General features: G+C 41.0%; 1 protein-coding gene across 2 annotated transcripts in view; it reads left to right on the top strand.

Annotated features, from left to right (window-relative positions):
• The window catches only part of MTR (5-methyltetrahydrofolate-homocysteine methyltransferase), a 94,915-nt gene that overhangs the window by 61,267 nt on the left and 17,030 nt on the right, over positions 1–16,618 (top strand). For both annotated transcript variants that reach the window (XM_033431310.2, XM_033431309.2), the window contains exons 16-22: positions 278–457; positions 2,985–3,101; positions 3,415–3,555; positions 9,479–9,568; positions 10,962–11,114; positions 14,311–14,418; positions 15,744–15,844. In XM_033431310.2, the coding sequence (XP_033287201.2) occupies positions 278–457; positions 2,985–3,101; positions 3,415–3,555; positions 9,479–9,568; positions 10,962–11,114; positions 14,311–14,418; positions 15,744–15,844 (890 nt within the window). The remainder of the gene's footprint in view (positions 1–277; positions 458–2,984; positions 3,102–3,414; positions 3,556–9,478; positions 9,569–10,961; positions 11,115–14,310; positions 14,419–15,743; positions 15,845–16,618) is intronic.

Below are 16,618 nucleotides of genomic sequence, written 5' to 3' on the forward strand. Positions count from 1 at the left end.
TTAAGAAGCCTGTTTATTAGCATACCATACGTGTATGTAAGATTTGATCTTTACAGAAGTAGTGTAGCTGTTGTGTCCACGAAAACACAAAGGGACTTTAAACCAATTCCTCCTTGGAGATAATTTGATAAACATTGAGAGGCTGCTTGGCATTTGGATTTCTATGAAATCCAAGCATTGATACTTCAGCGCTTTCAACAAGTGAATTGTCCTTCTGTTTTCATAGATAACACCTCATTTTTCTATTTCAAATTACATCTTTTACTCCTTTCCCCAGGCAACAGAAACAGACACCAAAATCAGAGTGTGCACCCGGGCCTACCATCTCCTTTTGAAAAAACTGGCCTTCAATCCAAATGACATCATCTTTGACCCTAATATCCTCACCATTGGTACTGGGATGGAAGAACACAACTTGTATGCTGTTAATTTTATCAATGCAACAAAAGTCATTAAAGTGAGTATGAGTATTTTTCTCCTTTCTACCCAAGACATTGCTTAGATTTATCACATGGCTCCAGTGAATAGTTTGAGCTAACATATATTTATTGGCAAGGAATATTGACATTCTTATTCTTAGGTAGTAAATTGGTTTTCTGAAATTTAGGGACTTTTATTGTTTTTCTTTTATATGTTATTTTATACTGTGAAGTAAAACACACATACCAGGAAATATAGAAAAAATAATAGAGTATGATAAATAATTAATTATGAAGCATATAATAGCTTTCACTTTCACTTGCGTCCTGAAATGGAGCATGGGTAGTGCCCCCATGGCTCTCCCTTTCTCATTACACCCTCATTCTGAATTTTATGCATGTTTCAACAGGCTGAGTTTTATGATTCTACTTTGTTGCTTTTCTTTAAAATTTTATCATTTCTGTATACACAATCTGAATTATCCATGGATTTTGTATCTGCAAATTCACCTACTCACTAAAATCTATTTGTGACCCCCAAATCAATGCTGATGGTGCTTCTGCATCGTTCACAGGCATATGCATGTGCAGAGTGGTGAGAGAGCTGAGTGCCTGACCTACGTGTTCAGATGAGTCAACAGGGTTGAACCTCTGGGTTCAGCCCTCATTCCGTAAACAAGTGGCCTTTTCATGGTCTGTTTAGTGCCATGTTTTTCACATTTTTGAGCTTTTTCTTGGTGATTGATTTCTGTATTTAAATGGCTCCCACGCATTGTGCTGAAGTGTTATTTAGTGTTCCTATGTGCAAGAAGGCTGTTATGTGCCTTATGGAGAAAATATGTGTGTTAGATGAATTTTGTTTAGACACGAGTTGTGGTGCTGTTGGCTGTGAGCTCAGTGGTAGGCAATCAACAATATATACTAAACAAGATGTCTTTAAATGGAAACACATATAAAACAGGGTTGTATGTTGATCAGTGATGATAATTTTGGGACCAGAGGTTCACGAAACTAACCCTGCATTTCCCATTGGAGCAGTGGTTTTTTTCCCCAATTTGCAGGGTTCGCAGTGACTTCATAGAACATAACTATCACAAATAATGAGAATTAACTATATAAACAGTATAGTTTTGCCTGTTTTTGAGCTTTAAGATTCTAATGCCTTTTTTCCTCACCCAGTCTCATTTTAACGATTCACCTGTGTTGTTGTAGCTGTACTTTGTCATTTTAATTAATGTATAATATTCCATCATATACCTGTTTCATAATTAACTGTTCTGCTGTTGGTAGACATTTGGTTTTCTTTTTTTTTTTAAATGTTTTATTTTTGGCTGCGTTGGGTCTTCGTTGCTGCCTGCGGGTTTTTCTCTAGTTGCGGAGAGCAGGGGCTACTCTTCCTTGCAAGTGTGCGGGCTTCTCATTGTGGTGGCTTCTCTTGTTGCAGAGCATGGGCTCTAGGCACGCAGGCTTCAGTAGTTGCAGTGCATGGGCTCGTAGTTGTGGCTCACAGGCTCTAGAGTGCAGGCTCAGTAGTTGTGGCGCACGGGCTTAGTTGCTCCGTGGCACGTGGGATTTTCCTGGACCAGGGCTCGAACCCATGGCCTCTGCATTGGCAGGTGGGTTCTTAACCACTTCCCCATCAGGGAAGTCCCTAGATGTTTGGTTTGTTTCCAATTTGGGTATGTTATGAGCAAGGCTGCTGTGAGCGTTCTTGTATATATCTCTTGTATATATCTCTTGCATGAGCTTCCCTATAAAATATACCCAGAAGTGGAAGGGTTGGGTCACAGTAGCAGACAGTGACCAGCTCTCTCCCAAAATGCTTGAGCAAGTTTGTACTTTAACCAACAGTAAGTAAGAGTTCCTGTTGTTCCACACGCATACTAATGCTTGATTATGTCATAAGGTGTGGTGGGAACCTCAATTTCCTTTTGCCCTTTTAAACTTAGTCAAGTTTATAGTGAACCTGCGAGTTTGTTCATTTAGGCAGTGGAAGCCTTCTAGTAGCTTGTGCCTTCTGTGAATGACCAACTACTCTCTGTTTGTTCTCTCTGTCTGTCTCTCTCTCTCTGTTATCTGTCTCTGTTTCTTTCTTTTTCTGTTATTTATCCAGCAAAGTTTTTTTCTTTTTAGCTGTGCGGTGCGGCATGCAGGATCTTAGTTCCCCAACCAGGGATTGAACCCATGCCCCCTGCAGTGGAAGCGCAAGAGTCTTAACCACTGGACTGCCAGGGAAGTCCCTCTCCAGCAAATATTTTATGACATACTCACCATGTATTGTGGCCCTATCATGGTCCCTGTAGAAGTATACAGAGATAAAGCAGAATTTTTTATTTTCCCTTAGGGAGATTAGAATCTAGTAGGAAAAACTATGAAGCACTGCCTTTGTGATGTCCTGATATGCAAGGTGTGGTCTACGTCTAGCTAAAAGAAGCTCTGAATTACTTTGAACTCTATATGTTTGGGTTTTTTTAACTTTCCACTGTTATAAATAAAGCTTAAGGGATGTGATGGCTGCTTTTGGCAAAGTAGGGAAATATTTTCACATTTAAAAATTTTTTCCAGGAAACGTTACCTGGAGCCAAAGTAAGTGGAGGTCTTTCCAACTTGTCCTTTTCATTCCGAGGAATGGAAGCCATTCGAGAAGCAATGCATGGGGTTTTCCTTTACCATGCAATCAAGGTATAGTGGAACACCTGTTTACCTTTTGACACCAACTTGTACTTAGGGCAGGGGTTTACAGACTTCGGCCCACAAACTAACTCTGCTCTGCTTTATTCACAGAGTTCTGTGAATACAGTTTTATTAGAACAAAGTCACACACTCTCACTCGTATCCTGTCTATGGATGCTTTTTTGCTACAGCAGCAGAGCTGAGTGGTTGCGACAGAAGCTATGACCTACAGTATTTTCTATCTGGTTCTTCACAGAAAGAGTCGCTGACTCCGATTTAGAGTATCCCTAGAAATCCTCATTTTTCTTTTTATTGCCCTTAGTTTGGTATGGACATGGGGATAGTGAATGCTGGAAACCTTCCTGTGTATGATGACATCCACAAGGAACTTCTACAGCTCTGTGAGGACCTCATCTGGAACAGAGACCCTGAGGCCACCGAGAAGCTCTTACACTACGCCCAGGTAGGGAGAGGTGTTCCGATGGATGGCTTTTCCTATCTTTGAATCTTTCATTCACTTAGTGTTATTAGACCTTCATTGTAGCATAGAAGCAAGGATCCAGCCATGTCTTTGAATCATTGAAGGTTTCTACAGAGAGTTCTAGAGAAGGTGTTTTCATTAGGGCAAGGAAGGAGAAGCAGGCCTTACCTATCTGCTTCAGTATTCTTAATTTATATTTCTTTAAGTTTATTTTAAAATGTAAAATTAATTTTTCTCATACCAAAGTAATACATATTAACTCTAGAAAATGTACAAAATACTGGTAAGCAAAAGAAGAAAATAAAAATTACTCATAATCCTACTACCCATTTTTAACCACTGTTGAGATTTTGTTACAACCTTCTAGTCATGGTTTTGGTTTTTTTCAATACGAATATGTGCTAATAGGTGTGTCCACACACACACACACACACACACACGTACACGCACACTCACACACATTTTTTATAAAAATGTTAACTATATTCTCAGTGCTTTTTTGATAACCTGTTTGTTTAGCAGTATACTGGGAACATCTTTCCATTTTATTGGGTATTTTTCTACCTCATAATGTAAATTGGCTACTTTGGACATTTCCTTGTGTGGCTGTGTGATTACCTGGTTCCCATTGTTACAGCTTTATATTTGTATTTATACCTGTTTATATTAGGATCTAGTCCAATTGTGGCACAGTTCTACAGTTCAGGGCTTGAGGTCTGTACACATTTGATCTATAGACATGAGAATAATTTTAGTTAATCCAAAAATCAGTTCCTTGTTTCCGTTTATTATGTGTTCGGCAGTCCTAGGTGTATTAAGTATCTATTATGGGTGCTGCTTCCTAGAACTCAGTTTAAGGAAAGATGAGATCTTTACCTCAAGAAAACTTACTTTTTAATTTATTTCAGAAAGTGATAGCAAGGGAAGACATTTTTCTCACAAAGCACGTTGGGAAAGTGGTAGAATGCTTTTGTGTGTGTTGCCACCTGTGTTAATGTTTTCCATGTTAAAATCTGAATTCATCTCTGGCAGAACTGCTAACTTTTCCTCTCCCTTCGAAGAGTACTGAAATGTTCTGGAAGAAGGATAGGACAATTTAGGATTAACTGCATCCTTGATTTATCAGCCTCACGGGAGACAAGATTTAGATTTATGAAACCGCTCATGTTAGCCTTAGGTTCATTCAGGAAAGCTGAGTGGAGTTCAGACTCAGTGCCAGTGAGCACATGACCCTCCGCTCAGTTCCTTGGGACATTTCTGATTTCTCATGTGGACCCAGGACAGAATGTCTTGACGGTTGCAAACATAATCAAGTTCTGCTTCACAGCTCATTACATAAGAAACAGTGCCTAGCTTTCCTTCACTATTTCCATGATTATTTCTACTCAGGTAGACAAAGTGCTTAGCCCAAGACGTGAGTGTGAAACACTATTCAGTTTTTGTCTTAGTCTGCCTTCAACTTAGTGGGGGATCCTTCATGAATCACTGACTAAAACAGGGTTCTGCTGAAGGCCAGAAGGGCAGCATAGCTTCTATATCAGGAAGTTATACTAGAGCGTTCTTAATTAACCCATAAAGTGATGTGCTATTTCATCTTCTCCACTGTTCAGATAAGACAGCTCTCGCTTAGGAAAGGTAGGGCTCCATAAGCCTATTCTTATATATGGTTTTGCTGGTTTTGTATTTTATATCAGTCATTCTTTTCGGTCTTTGTTCACTTTTAGTATTTGCTTACAAGTTTTTGTTTCTGTATATCTTGCTGAGCTGCCGAGGGGTTTTGCCCCTGGGGCACAGCTGAAGGTTAACGGGGAAATCTTCATCACAATTGCAAGGGTTCAGGCTTCGCTGGTGGTGGTGGTGAAGAATCCACCTGCCAAGGCAGGGGACACAGGTTCGAGCCCTGGTCCGGGAAGACCCCACACGCCGCGGAGCACCTAAGCCTGTGCGCCACAACTACTGAGCCCGCGTGCCGCAACTACTGGATCCCGCATGCCACAACTACTGAAGCCCGTGCACCTAGATCCCATGCTCCGCAACAAGAGAAGCCACTGCAATGAGAAGCCCATGCACCGCAACGAAGAGAACCCCCGCTTGCCACAACTAGAGAAAGCCCACGCGCAGCAATGAAGACCCAATGCAGCCAAAAATAAATTAAGAAAAAAAAATTACAAGGGTTCAACAATCCATCTTATAAACAAGTGCCTCCCTCTTCATGTAAGCATGAGGACTTATCACAAGCCATTGACCCCTCTGTCAAGTAGGCTGTCTGCATTCAAGGTGACTTCTGTCACCAGTAAGGAATTAATAACCAAAACAGGTATGCTTTCATCACTGCCAGGAGTCGTCAGCTCTGTAGCCATTCCTCAGGATACACCGAGTGCAAAGGGAGCGTGAAAAGCAGGAATATTATGAGACAAATAAGGGTTGAGGAATTATTTTCTATATAAGAGAATGATTATTTCTTTTTGTTATGAAATGATGAACTCTGCACCCAAGTTTCATCTGATAGATTATTCAATATTATTATTAAAGAGGGTGGAAAGAGTCCTGTCTCTGATCTTCCTAAGCTCTGTAATGGACTTTATTGAAAAATAATTCCCCTGATTTGGTGCAGGCTGACCTGTGGCGAGTAAGTTCCAGGTGTCATGAGACCATGCAATTCCCGTGGCGTTTGTTTATTAGGCAGTACTCTTTGGGCATGAACGGGGAGGATCTCTGCTCTGGGTGGGATGGCTCTTGAATGGCCTCAGATTGTGAGAATACACAGGTCCCCAACTTACGATGGTGCAAAAGCAGTAAGCACTCAGTAGAAACCGTACTTTGAATTTTTGAATTTTGGTCTTTTCCCAGGCGAGCGATATTCAGTACCATCCTCTCTCCTGATGCTGGGCAGCGGCGACGAATCACAGCTCCCCGTCAGCCCGCCATCACGAGGGGAACAACCACTACACTTACAACCACTCTGGACCCACACAGCTGTTCTGTTTTTCACTTCTAGGACAGTATTTTTTTTTTTTTTTTTAGATTCCAAATATCAGTGAGATCATACAGTGTTTGTCTTTCTCTGTCTGACTTATTTCACTTAGCATGATGCCCTCAAGGTCCATCCATGCTGTTTCAAATGGCGGGATTTCCTCTTTTTTATGTCCGAATAATATTCCATTGTATATATATATACACCACACTTTCTATAGCCATTCATTCACTGATGAACACTTAGGTTGTTTTCACATCTTGGCTATTGTAAATAATGCTGATGTGTATATATATATATATATATATATATATATTTTTTTTTTTTTTTAATTGCCATCTTCTTTAAGGTTTTTCAGCATGCGAGAGAGACATTGGTCTCTTGACATGTGACAAAGCCCTGCGTCATTCAGTTACCCCAGACCTCAACCCTGGAGCTCCCCCCAGGCCCTTCCTTCTTTCCTACCACACTGTCCATTACTTGATGCCTTTATGTTTGTGCTTTCCTCCTCTTCCTGTTCCTACCGCTGTAGTTCAGGCCTTCAGCATGGACTGTTAAAATATTCTCCCCCTTCTAGGGTTCTCTTAAAGATACTACTTTGATGGGAATTCCCTGGCGGTCCAGTTGTTAGGACTCGGTGCTTTCACTGCCAAGGGCCTGGGTTCAATCCCTGGGTGGGGAACTAAGATTCCACAAACCATGTGGCCAAAAGAAAAAAAATTACTACTTTGAATGTTACTCTGCAGCTTCAGAACTTTGTATTGTGTCATTCCCCCACCTCCACCCCTACCTACCACCACTGCCTGGAAGGTTAAGTCCAAACTCCAGAGCATGGATTTCTCGCACTCTGTGACTTGGCCTCTACTATCCTGCCCAAACATTGCTCTGGAAAATCCGTTCTTGTTCAGGATTAAATCATTCAGCTAATATTTACTCATTTTTGTTTTGTGCTTTCTGTACTTAGAGGATCTAAGTAGTAAGAGAGACATACCCCTACAGAGCCTGCAGCTTAGTGAGACATGCAGAAGTGTGTAGAGGCAGTTGTCATTGAGTGTGGTGGGTAGGTGCTGTGACAGGGCATGTATAGGATGCTCTAGACTGCTTAGGAAGGGCACTGAACCCAAAGGTAGAGGTGGTCAGGGAAGGCCTCCCAGAAATGCTGGGTCAGGTGAGACCTGAAAGCTCAACAGGAGTTAGGCAGGCTAATGTTTGGGGTTGGATTGTACTGGTATTCCCTGCCAGAGGAGGAGGATTTGCATCCAGCTGGGGCCTGGCATCTGGTAGGTGCTGAATAAATGTCAGGTGAACGGAAGTGAAGGCCCGGGGGTGAAAGAGCTGATGGAGGGTGTAAGGAATTGAAACGTTCAAGACAGCTGAGCTCCTCAGGAGTGGCAGAAGATGAAGCTGGGAGGAAGTCAGGTCAGGGCATTGTATGGCGTGGAGAGGAGTCGGTCCCGTATCTGGAGAGAAATAGGGAACTTACAGTGAATTTTTTCCCATGGGCACAGTTTGATCAGGTTTGCATTTTGGAAAGGCCCCTCTGGCTACAGGGTGGAATATGCATTGGAGACCAGGGTGATCCTGGGCTGTGGAGACCAGTTAGCTGCTTGCACTAGGAAAGTGGAAGCGGGGTAGAGAGAAAAATTGAGACGATGTAATCATTAGGACTAGGCGATTGAATGAATGTGAGGAATGGATGGAGAGTCAAGAGTGATACTGAGGTTTATGGTTTGGGCAACTAGTGCCATCAGTCGAGATGGAGGAAACAGATAATGCCATTCACCTTCCATACCATGATCATTGTGCTTTTGTCCCTTTGCTGAATCTGTCAGCTTCTTCGAAGTCTCTCTTCACCACTCCAGTTTGCGATGATATGCAAAATTCCTAGCCTCGTCTGTGTCATCTCCTCATTCAGCCCTTGGCACGTGCTTTCTCTTTAGCTTACCTTTCTTTGTGTATTTCCACCTCCCTTATGATACGGCAAAGTCCCCGAGAGCACAGTCTTGCACCTCGCAGTGTGCCCACCTCCGGGATGATTTCTGACTTAGCTTCATTACAGCCTCTCTGTACATATCTGTGGGTAGTGATGGTCCTTGTTGAGAACTTTAAAAGCTCATCAGATGAGGTTTAGCTAGCTTCTCTTACTGTCCTGGAAATCTTTGGTCCTAAGATGCTATCTTTTAGGAAAAAAGGAAAGAAAAAAAATGGAGCCTCACTCTATCTCTCTACTAAGCATTCAAATCGTAGTGGTGATCATTTTGTGATTATAGAAATATTGAAGCACTATGCTGTGCACCAGGAACTAACATAGTGTTGTAGATCGATTATGCTTTAAAAACAAACAAACTCGTAGAAAAAGAGATCAGATTTGTGAATACTAGAGGCAGGGATGGTGGGAGGGAAAATAGGGTGAAAGCAGTCAAAAGGTACAGACTTCCTTGTAAGATAAGTAAGTACTAGGGGTGTAATGTACAACATGATAAATATAATTAATGCTTCTGTATATTATATATGAAAGTTGTTAAGAAAATAACTCCTGAGAGTTCTCATCACAAGAAAAAATGTCTTTTTCTTTTATTTTGTATCTATATGAGATGATGGATGTTCACTAAACTTATTGTGGTAAACATTTCATGATGTATGTAAGTCAACTCATTATGCTGTATACCTTAAACTTACACAGTGCTGTATGTCAATTCTATTTTAATAAAACTGGAAGGAAAAAATTTTTTTAAAAATAAAAGTTCAAATCCTAAAAGACTTCTCTCTTTCCATCTCTCCTTACCTCAAACATTTACCAAGATCTTAATTCATGCTGGGTACTCTACTAGGGCCTTGAAATGTAAAAGAAGAATAAGGCATAGTTTGTTTCTGCCCATTAGCTGAGTAAGTGACCTGTTGTATTATCTCTCTGTCCAAATTTCAATCCAGACTCAGGGCACGGGAGGGAAGAAAGTCATCCAGACTGATGAGTGGAGGAATGGCCCCATCGAAGAACGCCTTGCATATGCTCTAGTGAAGGTGAGTGTGGGCTGGAGGCTGGGGCTCGTCCTGAGGGCTGATGATGTGGCTGGAGGGGAGGTACTGGCAGCAGCTGACAAAGGAGGTCCCCTGGACCACCCTGGGTGATTTTGCCCTCCACGCCCCCCGCCTCCAGCACTTTTGGTAGTATCTAGACATACTTTTGGTTGTCCCACCTGGGGGTGGAAGCTTTTACTGGCATCCAGTGGCCAGGGGTGCTGCTGAACTGACCATCCTACATGCACAGGATAGGCCTGCACCACAGAGAATTATTCAGTCCAAACTGTCAGTTATGCCGAGGTTGAGAAATGCTGTCCGAGACCAAGTTGCTGTCGTTTGGTCAACAAGCGAATCCTGGCTCTTCAGCTGTAATTGGAATTTTAGGCCAAATAAATAATCTCTTGGCTTCAATTTCCTCATTTGTGAGTCTGGAAAATTTCAGAGTTTTTTTTTTTATTTTAATTAATTAATTTATTTTGGCTGTGTTGGGTCTTTTGTTGCTGCACATGGGTTTTCTCTAGTTGTGGTGAGCGGGGCCTACTCTTGGTTCGGTGCGCGGGCTTCTCATTGCAGTGGCTTCTCATTGTGGAGCACGGGCTCTAGGCATGCAGGCTTCAGTAGTTGTGGCTCACGGGCTTAGTTGCTCTGCGGCATGTGGGATCTTCCCAGACCAGGGGTCGAACCCGTGTCCCCTGCATTGGCAGGTGGATTCTTAACCACTGCACCACCAGGGAAGCCCCAGAGTTCTTTTTTTGCCTCTAGAATTTAATTTTTAATTTCTTGGACTTTTGAGATTCGCCTACTTCAGGTTGTGGAACTAGTCAGCCACCTCTAAGGATCCTTGAACTGGGGATGCTGGAGGATTAGGGCCTGACCAGTGAAGGCAGGGCAGGTCAGTAGAAGCTTCATGGACTGAACTTCGTCTAAGTGTCCTGCCCATTGTTATTCCTCCCCCCACCCAGCCCTGTAACATTACAGTGAGAAAACATACTGTTTTCACAGGAGATATTTGTTAATATATAACCTGTTAAACCACTAGGAAAAAAAAGTGTATTTTATTATGAATTTGAACTTATTAGTACTCCTTCTGTCACTAATTTTTCACTTTTACTCAATATTTACTTTATATCGATAAAGCCAGCTAAGCACTTTACACAGGTTATCTCATTTAATCCTCAGAATAACCACATGAGGTTGGTACTGTGTGATATATTAATCGAGGAAACTGAGGTTTAATGAATTGTCTAAATTAGTGATAGGAGCCAGGGTTTGAACAGTCTGATTCCAAAACTCATAATCTTAAGTATTTCCATGATTTATTCTTTGTTGGCTATTTGAACTTAAGCCAATTTTTTCTGTGATATTTTTCCTATTTTTTTTTTTGTGTGTGTAGGGCATTGAAAAATACATTATTGAGGATACTGAGGAAGCCAGATTAAACCAGGAAAAATATCCCCGACCTCTGAATATCATTGAAGGGCCACTGATGAGTGGCATGAAAATTGTTGGTGATCTTTTTGGAGCTGGAAAAATGTTTCTACCTCAGGTTGGCAAATGATGGGGGGAAATTTTCACAATTGAAAGAAAAAGCCTTTATCTTTTAAGTTTGGGTAAGTTTGGGTATATTTCTCAGGTTTTAATTTTGACAAGAGCTCAGGGGAATTGAGATGTGATTCTGGTCATTCTTTCTCTAAATTCATTTTTAGGAGTAGTCTGGAAAAGTCCATCTAGGCTGGTGTGGAGGTTAGAGGTCATCTGGATATTCCCAGCATTCTAGTCTTCATGTTCTGGGCTTCTGTATCACTTCTTACCCTAACACATGTCTCTCCTCCACCCCCAAATTGAAATAAAACCCAAGTTATACAGAGTGCATTAAGTCAGATAGAGAAAAACAAATACCGTATATTAACGCATATATGTGGAACCTAGAAAAATGGCACAGATGAACCGGTTTGCAAGGCAGAAATAGACACAGATGTAGAGAACAAACGTATGGACACCAAGGGGGGAAAGTGGCGGGGGGGTGGTGGGGGTGGTGGGATGAATTGGGAGATTGGGATTGACATGTATACACTAATATGTATAAAATGGATAACTAATGAGAACGTGCTGTATAAAAATAAATTAAATTAAAAAAATAAAACCCAAGATTAATGTAAAATTATCATATTAAGATTTGATTTGACCAGCCAGTGCTCATCCTTAAGGATGAATATTTTGAAAAGGTCATTACCATTTTAAATAGTGATATACATTAAATGATATATTTCAAGTAAAACCAGTACTCTTACTCTTATTTTGACTTACAGCAGCTACTGACCACATCAGTTAATAAATCATGTTGAGCCTTCTGGTCTGTGAGGCATACAAAAAATAAGTCCCTGTTCTTTTTTTTTTTTCTTATTTAACTTTTTTAAAAAATTATAGTTGATTTTTTAAAAACTCATTCTACATTTAATTATTCATTGCCCATTTCCCCCGTTTCCTTCATAGCATTCATCTTTTCTTATAGCTTTATTGTTTTATAATTAATATACAATAAACTGCACGTATTTAAAGGATGCAGTTTGATAAGCTTTAACATGTCTGCACCTGTGAAACCATAATCACACTCAAAATAAAGGACGTTCAGTTGTCCTGTCTTAGTCTCCCCCTGTCTGGGGCAGTTCCTCAGTCTTTATTTTTCATGATGTTGACTTATTATTTTAACTTTTTATTTTTGAGTTAACTTTAGACTTACAGACAAGTTGCAGATGTAGTTTAAAGTGTCCATGTATCCCTCACTCAACTTCTTCCCCTAATGTTAACATTTTCACTTGATCATAGTACAGTTATCAGAACCAGGAAGTTAGCATTGGTATAATACTGTTAACGAAAGACCTTATTCAGATTTCACCAGTGTTTTCGCTGCTGTTCTCTTTGTGTTCCACAACCCCACATTGCTTTTATCCTGCCTTTCTAACAGTTCCTGAGTCCTTCCTTGTGACCTTGACTTTTGAAGAGTATAGTACAGTTTGATAACGGTAGCCTGTCCCTCAGTTTGAATTTGTCTGATGTTTTTTCATTTTTGGCAAGAATAACACAGTATAATGCTGTGCCCTTCTCGGTGGATCATATCAGGAGGCCCATCATGTTGCTGTGTCTCATTACTGGTGAGGTTAACTTTGATCATTTGGTTAATGGTGCCTGCTGTGTTTCTCCACTGTAAATTTACTTGTGGGGAGAAACTTTGAGACTATGCAAATATCCTGTTTCTCATCCTACTTCTACTCATGAATTTTAGCATACGCTGATGAATTTTATAAAAGGCCCTGTTCTTTTTTGTCTGTTTAATAAATTTGACATGTTTTGTTTTGTAAATTTAAAGTGCACAGTGATACATTTACATATTGTAATATGATTGCCACTGAAGCAATTTTTATCACACTGTATCATTATAGTACAATATTATTGTCTATATTCATTATACTGTGTGTTAGATCTCTATGGCTTATTTACTTGTTACAAGTTTGTACCCTTAAATACCATCAGTCTTATCTTCCCATCCCCTATCGTTTGGTAACCACCATTTTACTCTCTGTTTTATTTTGTTTTTTCTTTCCTGTTTGCCTTTTTCAGGTTCCGCATGTAAGTGATATCATACAGTACTTATCTATCTCTACCTGATTTATCTTGCTTAGTATAATGTACTCAAGGTCCATCTGTGTTTTTTGCACATGGCAGGATATCCTCTTTTATCATGGCTGAATAATATTCCATTGTATATATATGTACCACATCTTTTTTATCCATTCATCTGTTGATGGGCGTTTGGGTTGTTTCCATATCTTGGCTACTATAAATAATGCTGTGATAAACATGGATGTGCAAATATCTTATCAAAATCCTGTTTTCATATCCTTTGGGTTTATACCCAGAAGTGGAATTGCTGGATCGTGTGGTAGACCTATTTTTAATTTTTTAAAGAACCTCCATATCGTTTTCCATATAGTTGGACTAATTTACATTCCCACTAGCAGTGCATATCCTCACCAGCACCTGTTGTTTCTTATCTTGATGATGGCCATTCTAACAGGTGTGAGGTGATAGCTCAGTGTGGTTTTGATTAGCATTTCCCTGATGATTAGTGGTGTTGAGCATCTTTTCATATGCCTACTGGCCATTTTGATATCCTCTTTGGAAAAATGTCTTTTTAGTTCTTCTGCCCACTTTTTAATCGGAATATTTGTTTTTTTGTTATGAAGTTGTGTTAGTTCTTTATATATTTTGGAAATTAATCGCTTATCCAATATATGTTTGCAAAATTCTTCTCCAATTCTGTAAGCTTTAAAAGGTCCTTTTTTGCATAAGCCTTAATTGTAAGTGAATTGTAACAGTGGGGACTGAGAAGAAAAGGCTGACAAGGGGCTCTTGGAGGAGAAGCTTGACACCTGAAGGATGTATAGAACTTGGAGATGTGATGGAGGGCCTTCTAGGCAGAGAAAAAATAACGTGCAGAAGTTCAGAGGACAGAAACTGCAACATTTGGCTTGTAGCCTTATTTTCCTTCTGCTCTACCTCATTCATTGACTTTCCTCACGGGGGTCTCCTTCCTTACCCCACCCACTGTCATAAGTGGACTCCAGGGTGGCTGACCTGAGGACAAAGCATGCATAATAATTTGTGCTAAAATTTCACAAGTGGCCAGTAGCAATCATCCAGGTGTTCTGGTAAAGATGCCTGACTCTGTGTATTTACCCCAGGTTATAAAGTCAGCTCGGGTCATGAAGAAAGCCGTGGGTCACCTTATTCCCTTCATGGAAAAAGAGAGAGAAGAAACCAAAGTGCTTCCTGGCACGATAGAAGACAAGGTGAGTCATTTTGTCCGAGCCCGTGGGCCCTGTGGGGATCGGCTCTGCACACTCTTACTGGGGTGTGGGTAGGGACCTAAGCCATCAGGCTTGGCTGTGTTTGTCATTGAAGATGAAAGGGAGGAATGATCCAGCTCTTTTACCAAATATCAGAATACCCTGGGATTTTTCCCATAAATATGGCTTCATGAAATTTTTAATAGGAACATAATTTTTCAAACAAAGCCCATGATTTCAAGACAAAAGCAGTTTGTTCATTCGTCTACTGACTATTTACAAAGCTCCTACTACGTGCCAGACACTACGCTCGACACTGTAGCTAAAAAAGATTGGTCCCTACCCTTGAGATGCTGTTTAGTTTTGGATAACCTCTTAACCTCTTAACTGAGTATTTCCTGTGTGCTGGTCATGTTCTTGTCACCACTTCTGGATTCAGATCCATTCTTGTTGGCTGTACCACCACAGTAAATCATTAAGCTTTTGACCTTGTTTAGCCCCCTGTGAAGTTCAGGCAGCTTTGGCCCCTAGGATTCTGAATTCTAAAATTGATCTGAGTTTGTGAATGGCTCTTGCATAGTGTTTATAAAAATCCCGTTTGCCTTGCATGCCTTTTTCTTTTCTTTTTCTCTTTTCTCCCTTCCTTCCTTCCTTCCTTCCTTCCTTCCTTCCTTCCTTCCTTCCTTCCTCCCTCCCTCCCTCCCTCCCTCCCTTTTTCCGAGGGAGGGAGTGCTGCCAGTCTGGAGCAACAGTGTTGAAGCCCCCCTGCACTGGTCTGTTGTGGTCCTTCCCATTCTGACAGGACACGTGCGATTCACCGGCTCCTTCCTCTCCCTTTACTGCTAATAGTGAATGCTTATCAGACAGGTTTTGGGGGTTAAGGATATGATCTTCAGCGATGGGACTGTTTTGTATTTGAACTTAAACTGTCCTTTGAGGTGATGGAATGCATGATCTTGGTTGAAGCCCCCTGAGCTAACCAGCTGGGCGGGCTTCCTTCGAGCTGCTGGGGCTTACAGCCGCCTTCTCACAGAGCATGGGACCTGGCTTCTGGGTCCATCTTCTTTTTTTTTTTTTTTTTTTTTTGGCCATGCCACGCAGCATGTGGGATCCTAGTTCCCCAACCAGGGATCAAACCCACACCCCCTGCATTGGAAGCCTGGAGTCCTAACCACTGGACCACCAGGGAAGTACCCCAGGTCCATCTTTGAGGTTGCCTTGGTTGTATTGAATTGCTTTCTGTGCTGATACCTGTCTGGCTTTGGAGAACTGGGTGATCTGCTCTGAAGTGACCACAGTGATGCTTAGCTGCTTGGCTTCCTCTCCAGGACCCTTACCAAGGTACCATTGTGCTGGCTACCGTGAAAGGCGATGTGCACGACATTGGCAAGAACATAGTTGGAGTAGTCCTTGGCTGCAATAATTTCAGGTGAGTTAAGACCTGTTGTTTTCACCCCCTTTCTTATTTAAAGTAAAAGCATTAACAGGGTAATTCTTTACTGCGTGCGAAGGGCAGGGTAGGGCAGTAGATGTTAGAGGTTATTTTTAATTTCTTTTTCTTCACTGTGTTTTCAAATTTTCTACATTGAACATACCTTTTCAAATGAAGGAAGTTAGTAATTATTTAATGTTGTATGTTCAGTAAGGACAAAAAGAATAGAAAAAACTATTCAAGCAGTGTCAAAACAACAAGAGGCCTCTGGGGATTTGACCTCCGGCCAGAGGCTGGAACATTGGGTCCCACCCCATGGCCCATGACATTGAGCATATTTCCGTTTTCCTCTCGATGAACTGCCAGATTTTTAGAGCCAAGATCTTATTAAGACCTTGGCTAAATAGAGTTTTATAAGAAGGCTTTGACTGTACAGTTCTTTTTGCTTTGCTTAGAACAGAACCAGGCATGCATCCTGGTGTTGATGAAGCTAGTTTTTGAATGTTGTATACAAGTAAAATCCCTTTCTTATATCTTTCATTATAGTTGAATGATTATTCAGCGCAAATTTATTTCTATGTGAGAGCTCATGACCCACAGTAAGAGCATGTTTTGCTCAGATTTCAACATATTCTTTGTAATGAAAAGCCTAATATAACTAATGTCTTCTCTGGCCCATGTCCAACCAACAGTTTCTGAGTCATGGACTTCTTTCCAATGTGCGTTTTTCTCTGTAGAGAAGAGAGACTTGACTGCAGCTACAGCCGGGCT

This window comes from Orcinus orca, chromosome 14 (genome assembly GCF_937001465.1).
Source record: "Orcinus orca chromosome 14, mOrcOrc1.1, whole genome shotgun sequence".
Classification (NCBI taxonomy): Eukaryota; Metazoa; Chordata; class Mammalia; order Artiodactyla; family Delphinidae; genus Orcinus; species Orcinus orca.